The sequence below is a fragment of the Phoxinus phoxinus genome (genome assembly GCF_949152265.1).
Source record: "Phoxinus phoxinus genome assembly, chromosome: 4".
Taxonomy (NCBI): Eukaryota; Metazoa; Chordata; class Actinopteri; order Cypriniformes; family Leuciscidae; genus Phoxinus; species Phoxinus phoxinus.
Window position 1 is genome coordinate 23,718,334 of NC_136879.1, and position 25,872 is coordinate 23,744,205.

Genomic DNA, 25,872 nt, shown 5'->3' on the forward strand with positions numbered 1-25,872 from the left:
GCATTTTGTGTCAAAGCAACAAGAAATGTGTTAATTGTATAGCCTACAAAGACTGATGTTGTGCTAACCGTGTTAAGAGTTTAGGAAACTTGTTAAATGTATTGAAAAAACTGTCATAGCAATTGTAAAAAACTGTAATAGCCTACAGTCTTTATAATAATGGCTGAGTGATATTACACTGCTATGATGAATGTCATGACTGAATTGAAGTAGGATGTAGGTAGCTCCATTTACTTTTGCAAGTGAAAGAGGATTTTTCTTTATTTTTTGACACAAATACACTACAAAAAAGGGAAATAATACTGTACATCATATATGCAAAATACAAATAGCCTGCATGCAACCAACCCTCTGTCAAAGTAGGCTGCATCTTACAAGATCAGTGTATGGTCTTAAAACCTATTGACTAGCAAGGTTATAACATATTCAGCCATTTTAAAGCTTTTTATGATGTAGGCCTACTGCAATAGTGTCAGGCTATCTTACACTTTGTTTTATCATTCTTGTCCAACCATAACATGTAGATATTTGATCTAATTTAGGTCTTCAATATGGCATCTGATTACAGTCAGTCCATGATTCTGTGATTATGATCACCAGCAAATAGGCTCTACAAGGACATCGTCTTTAAGTGCTCCGGCACTCCGAAAACTCTGTAGATACACTACAGACAAATGCAATGTCCATAATACAGAATATCTTCATCTATAACTGACATCTATGACTATAGATGTCTGTGGGTGGTAATAAGAAGACCTTGAGGGGTCCATGTAAATAACAGAGCTGGTGAAGCTCTTGTGGTCCTGTTTGAGTCTTGGCTGTCTATGGCACCATAAAAGTTCCACCTGCTCTCTGAAGAAACTGGTGGTCAGCGTGTACAGGATGGGATTCAAGGCACTGTTGATGGGAAGGATGAAGATCACCACCCATGATGTGATTGTTCCTGGGAGAGACATGAAAGATAAGAGATATTTTCCTTTAGTAAAATATTGAGTGCATTATATGTTTGTGCATTATAGTCTTTTGTGTAGTTTTAGTCAAATATAAAATCTAAGTGGCACTAATAAATTCCTCATGTTAATATTTGTGAATGCATTTTTGCGTGTATACCATTTCTATACACACATTATTGTTTTTTCTTTTTTTCTTTACATTTTTTGAGGACCAACTAACCTGGTATCTTAACTTCCAGCAGGGAGAGGATTTTGACCAGGAATATGGGAATCCAGCAGAGGGCGTCAGAGAACACGATGAAGAAAAAGCGATGTGCCATAGCCACGTCCCTGTGCAGCCGTCCACGCACCTCTGTGGCGTCAATGCCTGTTTTGTAGATGGAGTAAAACATGCTGGAGTAGGAGACGACAATGATGAGGAAGGCCACCAGGTTAAGTCCTACAAGTATAAACATAAAACTCTGATTGAAAAACAGCACAAAGCATAGTGAAAACAGGTCAAGGCCAATTCTGTAGGCTGAGCTGTGACTAAAAGCTGAGCATACAAGAAAAGTGAGGTTTTGCACACCTGGAGCAATCGTTCATATATGATAAACGTTGCAACGTAGCATGATTGCCGAGCAACAATAACTGTAGCAAATTATTTAATAACCTCTTATATTCGAGTCATTTGATCTGGCTCATACTGTACAGCCTCCCCCCACTGGACGCATCAGGAACAACAGGGGCGTATATCTGCCTGTTCCAGGTCTGAATGCGCGGGAAAATGGCTTTCATCAATTCAGTCTGGTTGATTTCATTGATAAACGAGTGCCACCATCAGCAGCAGTTAACAGAATGTGGCACAAAAATAAGACAGATATTCTTCAGACTATTGAGGTTGAGACATTTCGCTGTTTTGAAGAGGCCATATTCCTCAATTTTATTTTTGTCCACGTTTGTTAGTTAAGGTTTCCTGGATCAAAAATAGCCCAAATTAAATTTTACATGATATATCAACAGACCCCATCTTACAGACCCCAAACTTTTGATTTGGTATATATTCTTAACAACAACAAAAAATCCACTAAACCTGTCCAATAAATATGGGAGATTAATGTTAATGTTAAAGCCAGAAAGAGACATTTTTGTAGCTTATTTTCAATAAATGATTGTGGCGAGCAGGACGAGGTCGAGGGACATGAGAGGGCGGCGCGAGACCGGTGGCGTGATTAATGATGAACGACACCGTTCTCGTATCTCTCGCGGAGGAGACAGTGGAGATCGAGAGAGGAACAGGCCTGATTTTATTTGATGTGTTGTTTCTGTTTTCTGTTTTATTTGTTTATTAAAATCTTTAAATGTTCGCCGGTTCCCGCCTCGTTCTTCCCATAACATCTAACCTTGTTACAATGATCTATGTGTGCTGGGAAGCCTATTGGATTAGATCATAACTAAATCAAATATTTCTCCACCATTGCCAGAACTCACCAAGAAAAATTCCAGTGGAATATCCCTTTGCAATGGGCTTTTCCAGACGCTCAGAGTGAAGAGGGAAACACACTCCGTTGTGTCCGTAATAATTCCCAAACATGTCCTCATTAAGCAGAGGCACTGCAGCTATAGAGATACCTAGCAGCCATATAGAGGTCAAGACGGCAAATGTCTGGCACTTGCTTGGTCGCAGGTGGCTGAAAGGGAAAACGATGACTAGGAATTTCTCTATGGTCAAGTAAGTGAGCAGCATGACGGAAACCTCGGAGGACAGCATAGCCAGGAAGCCAATGGTACGACACTCCAGGCTCTCCATCCACAGCTTGGCGTTCTTGTTGTACTCGCCACGGAACTTCACATCAAAGACCCCCACAAAAAACAGATAGACCCCCATCAGGCAATCTGCACCTAGGGATAAATGAAGCATTGTGGTAAATAGCTTTAGCTATTACTCATTAGATATCAGAAGCAGAACTCATTAATGAACAAGTAGCTTCCTAAAAGCCCAGATTTACAATTTGGTCTTGCGCCAGCCTTTCCTGCACATATAAAATGTTATTTTTAAAAGATAAATCACAACCCCAGCAGGCCAGAAATCAATTTGTACGAGGCATAGCACAGATGCGTGACCGGAGCACATGGTAATAGCATTGCAGGCTAAAATAGACGCCTTTCCCATGCCAAACATGGGTGCATTGATTAATGGCACCAGCCCAAGAACTCCAGAGTTAGAATTGATCAGTGAAGGTGATTGTAATAGAGAGCGAATCCTGTGTGAATAGAATTGTTACAGGTTTATAGATTTCCCGTCCGATCAGAACAGCCTTTCAGGCTAAATGTCAGGCGGGAGATTGTCAACAGTGGGACACTTTGGTTAAAGGAGACAGACAGCTAGAGGACCTGGAGAAAAGGGTTTTTAAACATCTCAGGCAGTGCTCTTCCAGAACTAAATTATAATTGTCAACTGCTCTCACACATCCCTTTCTGAATGCGGAAAGCATAATTGGACTGAGTTCTTCAGTAAGATGAAACGTACATAATTTTTCAGATAAATAGAAAAATGAAGAGATAGCTTGCGATATTTAATATGGCTTGGTGTAATTGAGAAGACATTATGGTGCAGGAACACTTATAATTCGAGAGCTTGGTGTCCTAGAAAACTGTTTCTTCTTGGAGTGCCAGCTGCTTCTGCTTGCGTCACATTGGTTTCATAACAGTCAGCCAATTATAGTACAAATAAGCCCTGAAAACAGATGTTTGTGGTGTCATTATTGCTGGTATCTTAAAAGACTTGGCCTTTTAAGGTTACATGCTTTTAACTCCGTATCATAAAGCATATTTAGTGTTTAATATAATGTGGGCAATGGTCAAATGTAAACGTCGGGTACTCACAGCACAAAACTTTGATGCAGAGGGCATGCAGGTTGTTCTCAGCCCGCAGGACAGTCCGCATCCCGATAACAAAGAGGTTCCCAAAGCAGGTGATAAAAGCCATGACCCACACAGACACACGAAGGACCACGTTAGCAAGCAGATCCTCAAAAGAAGAGATACCATCTGAGTTTGGTTTACACTTCCGGACATGTGGGGCGTAAGAGCAGTACTGGAACTTCTTGAAATATCTGAGAAAAAATGAATATCAATATTTAATTCTTATTTTAAAAGATTAATATTTTATGAATATTCATGTTATATAATGTGTTTACAAAATTCACACTGATGTGTGTCATTTCTGTGATTCTAGCGGTGTAACGATACCCTCATGTCACGATTCGATACATTATCACGATACTGAACTCACGATACAATATTATTGCGATACTCCAAGATATATGGTAAAAGGTAAACAACAAATTTACAGTTGATAAAAATGCTAAATTTTACATTACATTGTGGGTATAAATGAATAGGCTAATTTTTTTAGACGAATATGCTTGCACTCTGTCACTGACCAGGGCCGGATTAACCATTAGGGCAACTGGGCACTTGCCCAGGGGCCCAGGACATCTAAGGGGCCCTGGGCACCGTCAAATATTATGTTCAGATAAAGACAAGATACAAGATTTGTATTGATGTAGCAAGTTGTGGCTGGTGTGGTGTTCAAGTTAAGTGGTGTCAATAAATGTGTGGTGTTGTTTTTTTGTTTTTTTTTACTTGAAGCAAATGTTGTCTTTTCCCTTTATTTTCTTGTCAGTATCCACCATAATGCTTTGTTTGGATTTTAAAATCACCAACAAAAAAAAATTCTGGGATGCCCATACACCACCGTACGAGGATTTAATTTGTAAACATGTCACCTTTTCACCTCTCAGACCTGAGTTTGCAGGTCTGATTTAAAAAAAGAGAGATACTCACATGTAGGAGAGATTATCCATGGTCCGGAACATGCTTGTCTGGATATTTGGGATCTCCACTCCCTCCAGGCCACTGCAAAAACAGAATATTGACGTTTTAGTGTTATTCTGCTGACCATTGTCCGGTCACCTGCAAGCTCTAAGCCTCAGTGAATACTACAATCTGGCACATAGCCTGGTCTGCTGTTTGTTTTCTTGTCATCATCAGTATATCAACAGCCCACAAACACAAACTCGATTTAGAGAACAACCTTTGCTGTGTGGTTACTAAAGCATATCAAATTTAATAACATATATTGTTAAAAAAGAAAAATTCATGAAAACCTTAGATAACGCTGTTACTTACAGAGACTGGAGCTGAATTAGGTGGTTAAATTGGCCTGGGTGGATGTGGTCCAGTGGGTTTTGGGACAGATTCCTACAAATGAGAAAACACAGCAGCCGGATAGTATGTACATATATACTTTATAAAGATCTGCACCCGATTGTGTTTAAATTATCCAACTGCTACTCACAGAATTTGCAATGAGGGTAAATCCTTGAAAATACTGATTGGCAGTTCCTTTATCAAGTTACTGGACAGATCCCTGCAAAAGCGACGAGGGCATGTCAAGCGATAAAATCGTTGATACATCACTAGTGCCTTCTCTTTGTCCTTATTTTCATGCACACACTCATTCACAACAATGTTTCATTGTCACTCACAGGTCTCCCATCATGCACAGGGATTGGAAGGTTTTCTCCGGCAAACTCTTGATGAGATTGGCTCTCAGTGACCTAAAAAGCACCAAGGATGAGAAGACTTACAATCATAAACCTGATTGAAAGGGACCTGATTTTGGTGTTTTGCTGTTCACTTCTGTTCAGCTGAATAAGGACACCGTATACTTACAGCACAGTAAGATGTTCACAAGCGAGTAAAGTTGACAAGCCCAACGTCGTAATACGATTCCCCTCAAAATCCCTTTAAGAGAGCATGTCATAAAATTGAGGAGTAAGAATTAATAATGCAAATAAAAATGCTGGATATACAAAATTTCAGTAAATATAATACAGGCATGTTGACATGTACATGTGACGTACACAATATTAAAAGGTAGCATGACCGCTGGCCTAGGACTTTTTGGTTACACCTAGAAACACATCGGCATATCAGTGAAATCCAGGCTCATCCTGTTGCTCTTGGCTGTCAAAGACGGACACCATGGCCAAGGAGAGAATAACGCATTAGCAACAGAGTACATACTGTTCTTGTACTACACAAAGATGAGAGCAAGAAGGATGAGCCCCAGGTAGCACTTAAACCTGTCTGGGATCTTAAAAGAGCCAAACAAACTAATGCTAAAAGAAAAAATGCTACAGATGTACTGTACACTATGCACAATAGAATTTTACTGAGCTTCATTATGTTGATATGATATATATATATATATATATATCATTGTGTGTGTGTGTGTGTGTGTGTGTGTGTGTGTGTGTGTGTGTGTGTGTGTGTGTGTGTGTGTGTGTGTGTGTGTGTGTGTGTGTGTGTGTGTGTGTTAGATTTAGATTTTTGTTTTTTTTAACAATATACAGTGAGAAAAATCTGATCTGTGGTCAACATAACTTTATGATACGTTCTGCTCTATAATGTAAATTACACACATCCATTTCGTAAACACAAATCTTGGAAGCTGTTATGTTTCATTTAAATAAACGTATGTTTCTATTAAGTACATAAGAACGTTTGGGGTGTGAGTGTGTGCAGGTTAAGTTGCACAGAAAATCGTGCAAGCATTGTCACATATGTTTACCACTGATCTTATTTTACTCATAAATTGGAAAAACCCCATAGGGAAATCTTGAGGAAAACATTGGCGAATTAGTCTTCCGGGTTTTGACGTCAGCACTCTATTCAGTTCTTCATTTTCACCCATTGTAAATGAACTTGTAAATGATTTTAAAGCACTTTCAATTTCCATTTTGTATAAAATGAGCTATATTAATATCAAAAAAATATACCACTGAATATTACGATTTCTTTGTTTGCATTCTGAGTTACAGGCATGCCAACGTAGGAAACAAAACCCATAAAAAGTGCTTCTCCCTATTTTTTAACTGATATGTTAAAATAACATTAATAAATGAACTGTGTCCATTGGTATAATGCAACAAGGATTGCTAAATATCTCTAAATATCTAAATATCTAGATAGGTAGGACATACCTATCTATTTGTAAAAAATAAAATAATGATGCTGCCATCTTTTAATTTCTCTGGTGAAAATGGTCATTTTGACCCCCTTTACAAAATAGTGGATTACTTAATCAACTAAATATTTATCCATGGTATTTGATGTTTTGACTTTCATACTATTTATGTTTGTCTTTCTTCAGATTTTTTTAATTTTTTTTAGATGTGAGCCAGATACCTCTGGTTGAGTCGTCTCAGAGTGACCCAGCTCTGTTTCAAACATGATCTGCCTCGCTGCCAGCATCTTCCTAACTGAACTGAATTCACAATCCTGTAAGCCACGACAGCTAGAGTAAGTAAAAGAGAAGTGGATACTTACAGCCAGCTGAGTAAGGGCATATGGGTGCAGAGTCTGGCGGGGGGGAGCTGTTCCAGAGAGGCATTTACCATTGACCTGTACAGATGTTTGGATCAGGTGAGCCACAACCTCGTACAGACATTTAAAACTACAGTGCACAGACTTAAATCATTTAAAATGCAAATATATTTTTCAGGGCGATATTTTTTGTGACTGAATTTGGGTGAAATTATACAAACGCATTGATTCTGAAGAACAGCACTTTACACACAAATAATGGGGTTTATTTAAACAAAAGAAGGAAATGACCAGCACTTCATAAATGCGGATGGATGAAGACTTACAGGAAGAAGAGGGAACTCAGACCAGTAAATGTGTTGGCTGTAATTGTTGTTATGGGATTGTCATCCAAAATCCTGGAGATAAAATAACATTTTAAAACTTGCAAAAATTTTCCTTAACCACCAGCCAACCTAAGGGACTACTTAATTTAATAAATTAATAACTCATAGATTCAGTGCAGATACAATACCATTTAAAAGTTTGGGGTCAGTAAGATTTCTTTGCTTTTTTTTTTTTTTTAAGGAAATAAATATCCTTCAGCAAGGATGCATTAAATTGATCAAAAGGGACAGTAAACATAATTTAAAATCGAATAACATTTCACAATATTACTGTTTTTATTGTAACTGCACTGTCAACTGTTTTGATCAAAAATACAGCATTTGAGTTTAAGAGACTAAATATCAACAACCCTAAATTGTAACAAATTTTGAATCTATTTTAATATACTACAACAATACAAGTTTATTTAATTGTATTAATACAAATCTTATTCTTGGTCAAAATATTCAATATGTATTGTGTACTTATGCACAAAAATGACTGTTAAGAACAGGCATATACTGCTGTTGCAAAACATTTTAGATATAATGTAGTCTATGACTCATGTAAACAACTGAATCATCAGGACTTTGGATGTTGGCAGTTTAATTTGCGCATATATAAGCATATACTGTATGTACAGTATATATATATAAACAACAACATTTACAGCTTGTTGATGGTTGTACTCACAACCACTTGAGTTTATGAAGATCACTGAAGACTCCAGGTGAAAGCAAGGAGATGCAGTTCTGGCTCAAAGATCTGCAACACAAGAACAATAAATAATGTTGAGTTTAACTCAGAATGAGGGACGTTTTAACGAAGACAAAAAAAATAGTTGTAGGCTATTCACTGAATTGAACTTTCATAATTGAGGAACTTTAAAACTGAATTGAGCTGAATAATAACAGTATGATCTTGCTAGAGTTGCTTTACAGCAGAATTTTATTGCGTTTGAATCATTAATACTTTCCAGTTTATTATTGTGAAGCTGCTTTGAAACAATGTAAGTGCTATAAAAAATAAGGGTGACTTGACTATTCCCCTGTTTAATGTGAAAATATGTATTAAAAAACGTAAAAAACACACACACAAAAAACACTTACAGTTTTTGCAGCTTATATAGTCCACTAAAAGCGTGAACGGAAACTGTGAGAATGCAATTATCCTGGAGAAACCTGAGGAAGAAAAAAAAAACAATCAGCAATTTGGTCTACAGGTGGTTGTGTTTAACAGGTTAACCAAACTGATTAAAAAAATATATAGATATATAAATAGATTTATAAAATCATGTTTGTTGAAGGAGGGACTCAAGCCATATAGACTAAAATATCGTAGAGACGTTGTGCTAAGCTATTTTGACTGGTTTTTGGATTGCTGGTTTGCACTTTTGCACTGCCTCACTGTGTTTCTGACCAACGCCTGCACCTGGACCACAATTTCAGCTTGTCTCGTGTCCTTTATTTATCTTTAATAAATCTCTGCAAATACCTCCCACACCTCACAGAATACCCTCAACAACTCACATTCATAGTTACACCATCCTTTGCCATCAGTACTGTATCCAAAACTAAATGTCCCCAACCAAAAATTTATCTAAGAATAAATAAATATTTGAATATTGGAGGCGCAAAAATGAATGCCTCATCAGGGCAGTTTCCACATCCTCTGTGTGACATGTGAGCGTCATCACATTGTAACTGCACAAGTACGTTGTGTTTTCAAGCTGACGGTGTCTGCAGTGGCTCTTTACAGAAAATAATAGTCCTTTTTGAGTCACCTACAATATTAAATATTTAGGGGCTTTGAATTATGAATTAGGGAATGGGCATATTGATAATTAATCATAAAATTTATAATTTATATAAGAAGAAAACTCCATTAACCTACCGGTACATGGAACAGAACCTAAACATTGAAGTGTTACTGTACACACAGCTCGAATGGTAAAACTCGACTCTCAGTGCCGTTTCTAAGACTTAACACTAAACATAAATACGACAAAATAGCTTTTCTCCTTGACAGAAACACAAAAAGTAGATTCACTGAAGTAGCACACAAAAAAAAGCGCCACAATGACTAACTTTTCATGTTTGATTTTTATTTTTTGCAAGCAATATGTAAATCACAAATATTTCATTAATGTTTTGTCTCGTGCCGAAAAGCATGAAATGGACAATTGTCTCAAACTGATGTTTTTATCTCTGGACATGGAAAACTAAATAATTTTATATTATATATATAAAAATATATATATGTTAAAATTATACATATACTGTATGTATCTTACATATATGTAAAAAATACACCTGTTGGGTGCTTTCATCGATTACCCTTAAGGTAACCGTTGCTTTCAGCCAGAAGCAGATATCATCAGGTGGTACCCAACCTTCCTTGAGTGTTTCTACCCTTAACTACAACACTCTCCAGTTGGTGGGTCGGCAGTGGTGGCCAAATCACTGCCCATCTGCTCCTGGCTTCCAGCGGTCTTCCTCTCTCTTACTCCTGCAAGAAGCTCGTTCAGCCTCCTCTCCCATCCTACGAGTAGCGTTCTTTTTGCTCTTCTCGTCTATGCCTAAAGCTGACAACAGCCGCCATGCTGATTTGGCAGGAAAGCCTCTGCACCCTACTTCCACAGGGAACATGCCTGCCATCCCTTATCTTTGCACTCCTGGATTAAAGGCTGATATTTCAAGCCCTTCCTCTCCTGAGCCTCCTCACAGCCGTCCTCCCATGACACGGTCAGCTCGATTAGAATGATTTTACGGTATTTGGCTGACCACAGGACGATGTCTGGGTGAAGAGGGCTGTGTGGACGACTTCCGGAAACTGCAGCCTCCTTCCGACGTCGACTCTCATTTCCCAAGAGCTTGTGGCTTGCAGCAGATTGGATTTTGCTGATGCCCTGGCTGCGAAGGGTCTGGCTCCCTCCTTAATGAAGGTGATACTTCTTCTCTCGTCTGTGCAACCTAACCTCTTCTTGCACCTCTCTCGCTCAAGTGCGTCAGCGAGGGACAGGAGCTTGTCGTGGCACCACCTATATCGACCTTGGGTTAAATATGTTTTGCACCCTGACAGTATGTGTGCCAGTGTCCCCTTTGACCACAGAGCAGTACGGGTCGTCCCTCAACCCCCATGATTGCAAGTGAGACGTTGAAGGAAGGGTGTCGTACACGGGGCGCTGAAGGAAGGAGATGCGGTAGGGCTCCAGTCTCCACAGCTTTGCCCATGTGATCTTACGCTTGGGCAGATCCCATTTTGTCCAAGCTCCCTGGAATGCTTTTTCCACTGCTCTGGTCAAACGCCCCTTTTCCTCTTGAGGTCAGATTTCTGACTGGACCATGCCTCGCTTAATCTTTGTGCTTGCATTCCCAAACTGTTGGAAGTGTGTCGACCCCAGGCCTTGGCGTCCTATGCAGAGATCACGTAACTTCAGTGAGATTTCTGCCTGTTCAATGGCTGAGCTGACTGCCCATTTGCAGCCTGATCTTGTTATGATGCCTGCTTGCTTTACCCGGACGTCTTTGGACTCTCTCAGACTTAGCGCGACTCTGCATTTTGCCACCTTGAACTTCTCAACGACAGATGACAGGGGGAGCTGCAGCTGTCCTGAACGGGGGGGGGGTGGGGTTGCTATGCCTTCTATAGCAACTGGGATGTGGTAATGGTCTATATAGTACATTACACTACCATTAAAAATGTGGGGTTAGAAAGGTTTTTTTTTTTTTTTTTTAAGAAATTGATACCTTTATTCAGCAGGGATTCATTTAACGTTACTTGATCAAAAGTAACAGCGGCAACTTTTACATTGTTAATGTATGAATGCTGTTCTTTTGAACGTTTAGAAATTAACACAGTTTCCACAAACATAAAGCAACAATTGTTTTCAACATTGATAATCAGCATAAATCAGAATATTATAATGATTTCTGAAGGAGTAATGGCCACTGAAAATTCTGTTTTTCCATCACATGAATAAATTACACTATATCTATATAAATTTTACTATATCTTTGATCAAATAAATGCAGCCTTGTGAGCATTAGATACTTTCAAAAATTATTTTATGAAAATTATTTGTAAAAAGGAAAAACATTACTCTCTATTGGTGTAATGCTGATGTCTTTTGACAATAGATATCTACAGAACTGTAAGTGCTTGTGGCCACTATCCTTACGCCTTTCAGTGTGTCCTACTAGAAAGCATTAATCACTATAGAGCGACACATAAAATCCCAGCTTTAATGGCATGCTATGCAGAAACCTGCCAATACTGAGATTAACAAGCAGCAGCAAGCTCAATTTAAAGGAAGGTGACCATGGCCTCATCATAAAAGCTTCAGTGGATTCAACAGAAAGCTGATCATAAACGTTAATCAGTTTCATGCAGGAACCAATAGTTTTTGTACCACATACTGTAAACAGGCATTGGCTGTACAGGTTGACAGCTATACAAGCCTCTGTGTTGATTTGCGGCTTAAGCAAAGCATCTCCTTAGTCAATGCATACCAAAGTTGTCTTGAGCAGGTCTTATAAAAATCAATCACTAATTGTGACAAAAATTATAAGTAGCTTTTTTGGATCAGAGGAAAGGAATGGCTTATTCATACTTACAGCCTCTGTAGTTTTGTGTATTTGATGAAGGCTTTATTGGGTAACATGCGAATCTCGTTGCTCTTCAGTGATCTGTCCAAAAGCAACACAAACAGCTAATTAAACACTCAGTAGTGTTTCATTTGTGTATGCTGAAGAAAATACATGATAAAGAAAATGTATTGTTAAGCCGTGTCATGTTTGACTTTGCATGCTGTTTTACTGAATATACTTTTCAGACCATAGCTGTAAGAATAAAACGATCTCTTTTTCATTCAAAAAACGCGATTCCCGTTATTGCCATGTGACGAGAAGCTGCTCACTGCAGAGCAAATGGGTGGAGCTTTAGTGTAGCTCCTCCTTGCTAGAGATCCAGCGAGGAGGAGCAAATGTAATTTGGCCCTAATGGGTGGAGCTAGAATATCCAACCAAACCCTAACCCTACCCACAACTCTATCCCTCCACCCCATTAGACATTCAGAGAGGAGGAGCTGGTCGTGAAACGAAATAGGGTCCGCGAAACTTTCTGTGGCCCTGTCCCATCGCAGATAGCACTCGCGGTCTTCCTACGAGTCCGCACTTTCGTGACATAACGCCGCTTTGACTGGCGGGAAGAAGTCTGCTGCGGATCAGTGAGGGCTCTGCAAAAGTGCGTATCGAGGGCGCAAATCGACCGCATAGGGGGTGAGACCTAAAATGACAAATGGGCCACCCCACGCCTACGGTCTCACAGGCTACGGACACGCGCACGCGCCAGCCATTGTATGCATCGGACCTACGCCGGAGCCTCTACGCAGTAGGCAACGTGTTGGTTTTCATTTATACTTCTGCGTCGTTGGCGCACAATTACAGCATTTGAAACCCGGAGAGGTTCTAGCAGACCAATCACAGAGCTTGCATCCGCGTAGAATTGATACGTTGTTACATTTTTGGAGAGGTGCACGTCAGGGTACGCCGAAGGAGTTCGATGCAGAAGTATAAATTGTGCTTGACCGAAAGTGCATAAGTGTGTCATTTGTGCATAAGTGTGCCATTTGTGACAGGGCCTGTGACGCAACACGCACAAGTGGGCAATTCTAATTGGTTGTTTATTTCTAAACCGCCTGCTGTGGGGTTGCCAAGCGCACATTTTCTAGTGGAATTTGGTTACTTTTAAACTTCTTTTTTTTGTACCACGGTTTTTTTTTTTTTGTCACGTGGGTTAAAGGTTGTTTAGTTTTGTGAGGGAGTGCCTCTGGTAAAGATCATTTGAGCCCCTGCGAGCTCTTTTATGAAAACAGACTGTTTATGATTAGTGATTTTCAAGTTGAAATGCTGTATAACTCACTGCCCCAGTGGCCCTGGCTGACCCTGCTCTAGAGCTTAGTACTGGGTTATGTTTTTTTGGCTGCCTTAACATGCTATCGGAATAATATATAAATACGATTTCCTTAGTCGGAAATTGGACATGTACGCCCAAGTATTTACCACTGGGAAACTCAGATATGATTTTAATACCGGAGTTTCCGAGTTGGGCGTGCCATAAACTTTAAACATGGCGGAGAGGAGAATAATTGCTCCTTTGACTGCTATTCTTTATTCGTTTTTTTTCCACAAAAGCTATCGCCTTTTCTTGTCGTTAAAGTAGTGCATATATTTGCATATACTGTAGTCATAATAATTTCAAGCATTGTATGATTTTATACAGCGAAAATATGCATGTAGCCTATTTGACAGAAATTCCAGAATTGTCACCAAGCTGACTATCTATATAGTGCGGTGAATGTTTATATGGTTGTCAACGAATGGGAAGCTTCATTTTATTCAAAATTACATTTTGGCTTTAATAAGATTTCCCCATGAAATAGGCAAGAATAACCTGGTGTCCTCCACGATTCCTGTTTTTTTTTTCGACAACAAAGTAAGCTACTTAAATGCGATGAGCTCGTAATCACAACTTCAGAAGTAGGAAGTAGGAAATTTCTGATAGCACAGGAAAGCAGCGTTAAAGGGATAGTTCACTTTGAAATACAATTTTGGTATGTTTTTGCTTACCTGAAGTGCATCCTAGATGTAGGTGTCTTTGTCTCCGCAGTAGTTTCAATTTTAATATTTTTAGGTCAAACCGTTCTTTTCTGTCAGTCATATAATGCAGGTATATAGGAACTGTCTCCAAAAGCATGCAGAGATGTCTCTAATAGCATGCAGAGAAAAGTCCAAATTAAAAAATTCCCCATCATAAGTGCACATTTATGACCTAAGCTCGCGCGAATAACTCATCCGGGAGTGTTGAGTTTTCATTTATTCCCAATTTGTAAGCCTTCTATCTTGACACACTACTCGCTTCATTGTTTAGGTCAATCAAAGGCATACGTTGAGCCGTACAGCCAATCACACGCGTTTCTGCTAAAAATGCAACGTCCAATCGAAGGCGGTTAGATTAGTTTCCAGGGAAGAAATCCTGTGTAAACAGATCAGATGGACGTGGTTGTGTAAAAGAGATAAAAACGATATAAATACTGTTGTTCGTTTTATCACACAAACCACTTGTTTCGTGTCTTAGGCCATCAATGTGCACTTACGATGGGGAATTTCTTAATTTGGACTTTTCTCTGCATGCTATTAGAGACATCTCTGCATGCTTTTGGAGACAGTTCCTATATACCTGCATTATATGACTGACAGACAAGAACGGTTTGACCTAAAAATATCAAAATTGAAACTACTGCGGAGACAAAGACACCTACATCTTGGATGCACTTCAGGTAAGCTACAACATACCAAAATTTTATTTCAAAGTGAACTATCCCTTTAAACCTTCAACAATTCATAATCTTTTGAATCAGTGAATTAGGCTGCTGTACATTTTGACTATACAAATTTGCAATGGAAGGCTGCGTACAGGAAGGTAACATTCGCTGACACCTGTGGAACGGATCTCAAGCTGACATGCACACAGTGGATCTCATTGTTAATGCACTGGCAACGATCCGGATACTGCTCCACTTCTGCAAGGCAGGACAGGAAAGAGATACATATACACACGAACATACACTCATTCAAATTCAACAGTTTTTGGCAATATGGAAGTTCTGTGCAGTGACATCCAATACTGTAGTTAAAAATGAACACTGATTTACATTGTTAAAAGTATATTAAAACGAATTTTAAATTAAGGTTACATTTCAAATGTATTTAAAAGTTTAAATACGAGTTGACCTTATCCACATTTTTCCTATGCCCCATGACGCTTTTCACGAATTATGGAAGTACTTTCGTTAAAACGGTAAACAATTAGCAAAAGGTTCGCTGTATGAATGCAATAATAAGCATTTTCGAAAACTGAGTACAATATGACATTATTCTACTCACCCTTTAACCATCGAACATTAAAAGGAAATTAAAAAGTTAAGCATAAACAAATTACTACAACAGACAATGAAATACTATACCCCAAAAGCTTGATTAGCCTACTTCAGCAGAAATGGACGTGTTAAATACCACTGTTATGTCTGTATTATGTATATCAAAATCAAAATGGGATTATGTATCCCATAATCAAAAATGTTAATTAGCTGGAACATTGAGTGATACTATTTCAAAGTGATTTCCATCATTTTGACAGACAATTGCCTTGTCCAAAAACCCACTAGCGTATCCCATCATGCATTATGTTCGGGAACTCTCGTGCCCCGAAATCGCGAGATGTCGAGGAAAACAGTGCACTGTAATTTAAATTAATTAGATACATATAATTTGGTAGTAAAAACATAAAGTTTTGCACATTTTATTGGTGCAAAGATGAGTATAGTATGTGTAGCCCTATTATGCACAATTTGTAGCCTACGGATTTTACGAGGTGAATAATTTATTATACGAATTCGTATTTTTAGAAAAGCATCACCAGGAAGGACCACCCCTAAACCTACCCATCACTGGAGACAAACTGTACGAAAATGTACGGATGAATTGCTATGAGATTGCATTGGACGTTTGGATTTTAAAGCATCCATGTGAAAACAAACCTGGAAAGAGACCTGAGGATTTTGGGGGGGAAATAAAGATTATTTGTGCATTTCAGTGAATTATTCATGGGATAGCTATATCATAAATTATAGCAGGAGAGCAGACCACAAATGCGCAGTACAGCCTAGTCTTTTTTGCATACTGTTACAGTGGAACACAAAGGAAAAACAAACAATCAGGAGGAAAAGAATCCAGCGACTGAAAGAGCTCTTGCTATGTTATACCATATCACATTAAAATACCAAGTGTTGTTATTTTACAGCTCATTCAGTCCAACTGTAGAGCAACCTTACGATTTGAAATGATTTGTTTCAGTCTTTTTAAGTGGAACTTCCACAAACCGGGAGTGCCTCCCATAATCTAAAATGCAGCATCGTTAGGAAAAATGTGGATAATGAACTTCTATTGAAAGTGACATTAAAAATTGCACTTGATATATTTGGCATAGGCCTAGTTTAGGCAAAGTTTGTACTAATACAAGTAGTACTGTCTAGAACTGGACAGTCTAAATTGTGTTTTTGAGACTGCAAGACAGCAAGCTCAAGAGGTTAATGATTAGGTATTAGGTGTATATTTACGGCACTCTGTAGAAAGCTCTTGTGGATAAACCCTTTTAAATGTCTGGTCGAAGAGGTCTGCCCAGCCACTGTTATCCCCTTCAGAGAGATGGACAGCGATGAGATAGACGTCAACATGAGACGAGCACACAAACACATTCACACAAAACACATACAGACAGGCATAAGTTCATAATTGATTTTTAAAAAAAGGTACGATATTGTATCCATTTTAATATGTGGGGTTGACATGACATGGCCTTTTTTTGTGTCAAAGTTAAGTAAATTACAGAAAAATATGATATGTCAAAAACTGTGGTGATATTGTTCAGAAAGCTCTGTTTTATATGAAAATACAGAGCATTCATGGGATTAATCTTCCATTTTTTTCACGATTTTCAGCCAAACCAGAAAAAGCTCACATGCCGTGACTGTAAGCACATTTCACAAATTTAGATTTTGAATAATTAATCATATTTATTCAATCATATATTGATAACCCAGATGTCTACTTGTGAGTCTGCTTGACTAAAAGTTCAGGCATAATATTTTGAAGTCACCCTTAACTAAAACATTTTGTCCCAAAAATGGATGGTGTGACGCCATATTCTTTTTTTTAAACGGGCAATTGTTTGGAGACCTTTGGGGAGTGGGGGTCCTCCTTCATTCAGAAGGAAGAACAACACCTCAGAAGGACACTGAAAGCTACAAGATGAGTTTTCTCTCTTCATGTTTTCAAAAAAAATCAAGTATATCCGGCACTCCTGCTTCAGTTCCCTTTTGCGCTGTCTTTTGGTGTGACGCATTTTACACAAAAATGGCCAAATTAAGTTACTTTTCAGTCAATATTAGGCCTACCTTTAAAACTATATTGCTATATTATAGTTAGTATGGTTTTAGGGTGTTAGCATAAAAGCACATTGCTTAATATCATGCTAAGTACATGAAACCTCATATGGTGTGACACAACATCATAAGGTGTGACAGGGTTTTCTTGTCATATGATTATTTTGTCACACTATATGATATGAAAATACATAAATAATGCTCTTAGATACATATTTTATAGCTAATAGTTAAGTTTATTGAATATTTCGTCCTTTTAACACATTTTGATACTATATTATTCACACATTTACACCAACTCAATTTGGTGAATCCCTACTTTCCTACTATCCCATTTTCAAGCTGAATCCATGCTAAGCTACATAATTTTGTCACTCAAATGTTTCCCTTTATTTATTAATTTTAACGTACGGAATCAAGAGATCAGTTAAATATTGAGGTGCCAAATTATTGAGGGATTTGTAAACAAATAATACAATTCTAAACTCAATCCTATACTTGACAGGAAGCCAGTGCAGGGACATTAAAATTGGTGTCATGTGGTCATATTTTCGCTTCCCTTCAAGCAGTCTAGCAGCTGCGTTTTGAACCAACTGCAGACAAGAGATGGAAGCCTGAGAAATGCCATAGTACAGCGAATTACAGTAATCAAGCATAGATGTTACAAAAGCACGAAGAGCTGTTTCAAAATTGCTCCTTGATAAAAAGGGCTTAAAGGATAATTCCGGTATTTAACACCTTGAGTCTATATTGTAGTTTGTTTTGGATGAACAAGAGTGGTGGACAACATTTTTTTGACAATGGTTCCTCTCTCGAGTTTTTGACTATAAAAGAATTGGCCATGGACCCATTTAACATTGGAGTCAATGGGCATGTCCGAAAATGTCATTAAAACAGCCAATAATGTTCATTTACAAAACTGTTAAACTCACCGAGTGGTTAGTGGTGTTCGTTGATGATTATAAACAATATATCGTCGCAATATATGATTCCAATCCGTTTATTTTGCTATAGTGGAACTATTTTTTCAGACACTTCACAACCGTGTAACTTCCGCTCAATGACGAATAAAACACAACAGAAACTGTATTTCGCAACACTTTTTGTTTCTGGAACATCAACTAACATCACTAATCACTCGGTGAGTTGCACAGTTTTGAAAACTAATGTTAAAGGTTGTTTTAATGACATTTTCGGACATGCCCATTGACTCCAATGTTAAATGGGTCCATGGCCAATTCTTTTATAGTCAAAAACTCGAGAGAGGAACCATTGTCAAAAAAATGTTGTCCACCACTCTTGTTCATCCAAAACCAACTACAATATAGACTCAAGGTGTTAAATACCGGAATTATCCTTTAACTTTACTGAGAAGACGAAGTTGGTAAAAGCATGACTTGACAACAGCTGAAACCCAGATTCCTGGCACACTGTTCCAAAACACTGTTTTCCTTGGGGCCAAACATAATAAACTCAGATTTGTTTTTATTTAGGTGTAAAAAATAGCTTGAAAGCCATGACTTAAGTTCGTTCAGAAAATCTAACAGAGGCTAAAGAGAATATTTATTATTGCGTTCCAAGGGAAAGTAAAGCTGGGTATCGGTCATCGGCATATAGATGAAAAGAGACACTATGTTTAAAAAAAAAAAAAATGCCAGGGGGAGCAAATACAGAGCTCGCACCAGGCGGGATAGCCTGTGTTGTCCTTGTGCATCCATGAGCTTTGGGAGTCCAACACCCTGTCGCCATGCAGTTTATGGTTTGTCCCTCTTCGGATCACTTTTGGTTCACCACTGCTGACTGCAAGAAACCCACAAGCCTTGCCGTTTCAGAGATACTCTGACCCAATATATATTATATATATAGCCAGTGTCCAGAGATCGGGTCGTCGGGGCCCTCGCCTTCGCACGGGGCTGGCTCCAGGCTGCGCCATGCTGGGCGACGTCCTGGCCCTTGATTTTTCTTTCTTCATAATAGAATGAGGCATTTATAGAGCGCTTTCATATGTACTACTGTACACCCAAAGCGCTTTACAATCATGCCAGGGTCTCTCCTCAACCACCACCAGTGTGCAGCATCCACTTGGATGATGCGATGGCAGCCACAGTACAACGGCGCCAGTGCGCTCACCACACACCAGATACAGGTGAAGAGAGAGTGATAGAGCCAATTCAGTGGATGGGGATTATTAGGGGGCCATGATTGGTAGGGGCCAATGCGGGTGAAATGTGGCCAGGACACCGGGGTTACACCCCTACTCTTTACGAGAAGTGCCATGGGATTTTTAATGACCACAGAGAGTCAGGACCTCGGTTTTACGTCTCATCCGAAGGACGAAGGATAAGGGGTTCTAAACCGCTCTTAGTTTGAATCAGCACTTCCAAGTCCGAGGCCATGGTCCTCAGTCGGAAAAGGGTGGCTTGCCCGCTTCAGGTTGGTGGAGGAGGTTCCTGTCTCAAGTGGAGGAGTTCAAGTATCTTGGGGTCTTGCTCACGAGTGAGGGAAGGATGGAACGGGAAATTGACAGACGGATCAATGCAGCTTCTGCAGTAATGCGGTCGATTTACCGGTCGATCTACGTTCCTACTCTCACCTATGGTCATGAGCTGTGGGTCATGACCGAAAGGATAAGATCCTGGATACAGGCGGCCGAAATTAACTTTCTCCGCAGGGTGGCTGCATAGAGATGGAGGAGCTCAGAGTAGAGCCGCTGCTCCTCCACATCGAGAGGAGCCAGCTGAGGTGGCTCGGGCATCTGTTCCGGGGAGACACAGAGGAAGACCTAGGACACGCTGGAGGGATTATGTCTCCCGGCTGGCCTGGGAACACCTCGGTATTCCCCCGGAAGAGTTGGAGGAAGTGTCTAGGGAGAGGGAAGTCTGGGCGTCTCTGCTGAGACTGCTGTCCCCACGACCCGTCCCCGGATAAGCGGAAGAAGATGGATGGATGGATGGATGGATATATAAGCTATATGTGAGATGTCTGTAATCTGTATTTGTAAAAAGCTCTTACCACAATTGTCTTCGTCAGCTCCATTGGGACAGTCGTTTTGTCCGTTGCAGTGCAGAACCTGTGGCAGACAAATGCTCATATTGCCACATGGGAAGTAACCCAGCTGACAGTCTTCTGAAGGCCTGCGCTCCAGCCCTGCTGCTGGGACAATAAAATCACTTTGAACACTTATTCTAATCTTCTGCTGTTAAGGTAAAATGCAATTTAATAATGTCATTCAGATATAAAGATCCAGTCGGGTGGTATAAATGAGGCTATAATACTGTCTTTAGTAAAAACATGAATGATAAGCACTCTGCACTGTTTTTATTTATTTATTTTAAAGAAATAAATGTACTATATACAAAAATGTTATGGTACTAAATTAATTATAATACATTTATTCAGTTTTTGAGCATAGACCTGAAAATGAAATTTCCAACTTAAACTTTCCTAAATATTTACTGTAATGCTTTGGAGCACAGGTTTAAGTTTGGTCTATTTTTAAAGATGACAGATAATTGGCAGATTATTGTTAAAAATAAAAAGTGAAGGTAAATGTAAAGTTTTAAAAAGTGAACTTAAAAAAGGTAATAGAATTTTACTTTTATTGTTATGGAAACTGCACAAAAACACTTACAATTTTAAAAGTAAATATATATATATATTTTTAAAAAACATTTTACTCTAAAACTGAGAAAATCAAAGCCATAAATCAAAACAAGTTGTGTTGCAAACTTGACCTTGATATCTCAAAAAAATTAAGAAAAGAAAAGAGATATCAGTAAGATTTTGTATCTTACTGAAAAGGGACAAACTGTGCAGATTGTCAAAAATAAATATATATATTTTTAGTGTTATATAATAGACTCACACTGATATATATATGGTGGCACATGCTTCAGAGACAAGAACATTAGGTTGGAATATTCATATGAGCGCAAATCTGTAATGCAAATCTACTTTTGAATCTGATACAGCTGTAATTACAGGTGTAAAATAGAGGGGAGAAGAGAGAGGTGAAGAGAGAGATATCAAATCATAAATCATGAGATTTCTTAAACATATAATACTTAATCATGACTTTTAAAGGCAAAAAATACATTTGAGAGAATTTGCTGAATTTAAATGAGGGTAAATGTTCCATGACCTCTGTAAAGTGTCTTGTAGCAACTCTCTGTTTGGATTGTCCTCAATAGGAACTCAGCGTTCGAGTTTTAGACAAGACTTTATGCCATCTGTGAAATCACAGGAAAAAGAAAACAGCTTGCTGTCCCTTCTAGGATCTTGTACTTTAATGCCTAATGCCAGCTGCTCGACATTTCCGATCTTTGAGCGGAAGGAGATGGGCAGATTATCAATACACTGACTTATAGTGATTAAATTGAAGCCTGGAATCATACATGTACATCACACCATGTTCATTAATTTGTCCAGAGGAGAACTGAGCCTGGTTTCTTCCAAGTTTTTTTTCTCTCTCTCCATCTGTCACCTGATAGAGTTTAGTCCAGTTATTTGGTTGAGGTTTATAAGAACCTTAAAGGGTTAGTTCTCCCAAAAATGTAAATTCTGTCACTAATGACGCACCCTCATGTTGTTCCAACCCCGAAAGACTTTCGTTCATCTTCGGAACATAAATTAAGATAAAATTTTTGATGAAATCTGAGAGCTGGCTCACTCCTTAGGCTGCTAGGTAATGGATATCTGCCAGCCCAGAAAATGTAGTAAAGACATCGTTAAAATAGTCTAAGTGACAGTGGCTCAACCTTAAGTTTATAAAGCGACGAGAATACTTTTTGAGAATACCCTTTCATATTCAGTAATATTATCAATTTGAATATTTGATGTATCTGCGATGAAACAATATAACGCATTATATAAATAAAGGTGACTTGACTATGAGCCTAACAATCAGTACTACTTGAATTGTAATTGTATGAATTGTATAAATCTCTATCAATTGTAGGTTCGGTTGGAAAGTTTATTCACCAACATTTCGAGAAATCCCATCTTCCCATGTCCATTCACATTTAAGTTAGAATAGAGAAGAAAGTGTTAGTATTACTGGATCAAGTGCTGCCATGTCACACAGAATAGCCTACACTCTTAAAAACACAGGCTCAAAAAGGGGGTTTCACAGTGATGCCATGTTAATTCTGGCAGCCATTTTTTATTTATTCTTGGTTTTCATCTTCAGATGAAAATGCTTATTGGTCTTAGTCACATTTTAGTCATTTTGTCTTCCATAGTTTAGTTTTAGTTGACGAAAAGTCATTGCATTTTCTGTCAACTTTAAGTCAAACTGCAGTTACCAATTCCCTTTTTTTGTAGTCTTTAGACAAAAAATGTCATTTTCATTTTTCTCTCTAGGCCAATTCAATTAAGCTTAATTGAATTGGCTTAATTTGAATAAGAAATTAAAAAGAAGGTAACAGGCTGTATTGACATTGCACTCTTTAGCAGTAGCTCTGTGCAATTCTACATAATCTTTATGTAGATATCTCTACATATCTTATATCTCTTATATCTCTAGCCTACATATCTTATACATATCTCCTTTTCCTTAGTTCAGTGGTTCTCCAATTATTTAGAGTGCCGTACCCCCTTTCTTCCACTTAAACTACAGTCACACCTTTTCCATTAAGGGACAATATTTGCCCCCTTAAATCGATTTTTCCAGTTCTTTTTTTTACCTTTATAAAATAATTAATGCTTTAAATAAAACAATGTTCAATAAATATGCAATGATAATAAAAACGAAGTGATACTTTTAATATTAAATGAAAATCGCCAGTAAGTGGCGGTAACTCACTGTCTTTATGAGTGAGTCATCGAGTCATTCATTCATTCATTCAGTACGAAGTGGCTGTATTCATGAACGGGTCATTGAATCTCACGATTCGTTCAAAGCCACAGATTCGTTCACGAATCACCGCTGTGTGCTGCAGTTCTGCTGTGGCTTTCGGTGCAAAATAGAGCAATTCGCCTTCTGTTTTAGTAGGCCTAAGTCACCAATGTTACCCGTTTGTTTGTTGAACTGTTGTATAAAATTAATGTCACATGAAATCGTGTGGATATTCAGGAAAAATTGCATTTATGCTCGTATAATGATCAAATTAAAAACACTGCTGGATATCAGCCTGCATTTTAATCGCAGATTTAGTCGTAGCCTACAAACAGCGCAATTGCGGCTCGTGGCAGAACACAGACCGACTGAATGACAATTTAGTTTAAGTAAAAAATCTCAAATGAAGATCGCTGAACTCCAGCTTAGCCTACTTGTGTTTTCAGATCATCCGCGCTTTTTCAGTAGCCTAGTGTCGAGCGCGCGCGCGTATGGTTGCCAGATTCAAAAGACCGGGTTGACAACGTGTTCTTTTAACCGAAAAGCACTGACTGGGGGATTCAATTATTGAAATCTGGCAACCGTAAGCATGAACGCTCGTAAAAACAGTGTTGTCGTCTCTTTTATTTGACAAAAAGTGGTTTTAGTCAAGTTTTTTTTTTTTTAAACACATTCAGTCTCGTCTTTCGTCAACGATATTGTGCATGTGTTGCTATTCACAGTTATCTTTAATGATGTGTGTGTAGTCTCTCATCACCTTAGTCAGGGGAAAAAAAGGTTTTAAGGGGTAAAATATGGACAAACCCAGCCGTTGGGTTAAAATTTTACATTACATTTTTTAACCCAACGTTTGGGTTTGTCCATATTTTACCCAAAATTGGGTTGAAACAACCCAGCATTTTTTAGAGTGTAACGTCATAGTTTTCGTTAACGAAATTAACACTGTCTGTAGCCTGCCATTAGTGGTTCCAGAAAGGTCTACCACTGTGAACCGATCTTAAAGAACCACTTTAATAATATTATTAGCATTATTAGGCTAGGCTATATTAGGCTATTAGTGTAAAGAACATTTGAATGATCTAAAGAACCTTTTCCACTAGAACATTGGAAACATCCCATGAATGAAAAAGGTTTTTCATTGCAACTAGTTGGATTACTGCGCCTGTTCCTCAAGAGCTAACGTGAACACTGGCCTATTGCCAATTTGATATTTATACAATAAATCTACAAACACTGTGGGCTGTGAGTGATGGCTACTGTAGGCTATTTCATATTAGTAACTGTGACTTCATATATAGCCTACAAACGTGAGTTTATTTAAATTAATTAGGCCTATACATTTAGAATTTTATTCACTTGTAATCAAGTCCCAACCTAAGCCCTTGACTCTTGTCCTGTCATGCAGAATAGTTTGACACCCATGTTCTTTAAGCGCCAGATTACGGGTCCAGTATAGGCTCAAGCATGTCATCCCTAAAATGTATGTAAAATGACAAAACCCAAATATTTTGTGTAAAATGTACAATTTGGTAGGCTACCGCACAATTTACCATTTGTATAGTCTTACTAAATGGTAGGCTATAGACATTCAATTTACAGTGAAACGAATGAAATGATAATATTTATGAAACTAGGACACCAACAAATAACTTTTATTTTATTTTATTTAAGATGACCCAGCTCTGTCTTTTAGCATTTCTTACCTTTGATTGTTGTTATCCATAAAGTGAAAAATATCCATATCAAACATAAATCCAATGTAAAAACCGATTGAACAGATCTCATTGTGGCTTCGTGCCAGTCGTACATGCCCACATGAGTCCAATTACATTTTATCCAAACACTGAGCTGAGGGGAAAAAAATCACGATCTGTCTCGACGTTAGCCTATTGTGTGAATGAACGAGCAATTCAAAATAGTATCTCACCAGAGAGTGATTTTGCGTCAATACAGGTGGAAACCTGTCACATTTTACAGTGCAAAAGTTTGTCCGGAGGGAGGGAGGGAGGGGGAGAGAGAGAGAGAGAGAGAGAGAGAGAGAGAGAGAGAGAGAGAGAGAGAGAGAGAGAGAGAGAGAGAGAGAGAGAGAGAGAGAGAGAGGGAGGGAGGGAGGGAGAGAGAGAGAGAGAGAGAGAGAGAGAGAGAGAGAGAGAGAGAGAGAGAGAGAGAGAGAGAGAGAGAGAGAGAGAGAGACTGTCTCTGTTGTGCGTCAGTCTCGTCTTGTGTGGTTGACTGAATCATGTGGCCAGTTGTTCTGTTCATCTATTCATTCACATAAAAACGTAGATTTGTCTAATTTGAAACGGAAAGGTAACCCATTGGCTTCACATGCAGCTTAC

General features: G+C 38.6%; 1 protein-coding gene across 8 annotated transcripts; it reads right to left on the minus strand.

Moving 5' to 3' along the window:
- Positions 1-243: 243 nt before the first annotated feature.
- On the minus strand, positions 244-25,479 carry rxfp2b (relaxin family peptide receptor 2b). Of its 8 annotated transcripts, none has more exons than XM_079610969.1 (18): positions 25,237-25,479; positions 20,710-20,847; positions 16,873-16,950; positions 15,171-15,276; positions 12,311-12,382; positions 8,804-8,875; positions 8,388-8,459; positions 7,655-7,726; positions 7,332-7,406; positions 5,673-5,744; positions 5,486-5,557; positions 5,296-5,367; positions 5,127-5,198; positions 4,782-4,853; positions 3,819-4,048; positions 2,424-2,834; positions 1,174-1,392; positions 244-943 (listed from the first exon to the last, which is right to left on the minus strand). In XM_079610969.1, exons 1-18 carry the CDS (start codon positions 25,340-25,342, stop codon positions 702-704), a joined length of 2,253 nt encoding a protein of 750 aa, XP_079467095.1. In that variant the 5' UTR covers positions 25,343-25,479; the 3' UTR covers positions 244-701. The 8 variants fall into 8 exon arrangements, with proteins under 8 accessions (XP_079467095.1, XP_079467096.1, XP_079467094.1 ...); XM_079610970.1 differs by having other exon boundaries at positions 2,424-2,828; positions 20,710-20,850; positions 25,237-25,476; XM_079610968.1 differs by having other exon boundaries at positions 20,710-20,850; positions 25,237-25,476.
- Positions 25,480-25,872: the final 393 nt, after the last annotated feature.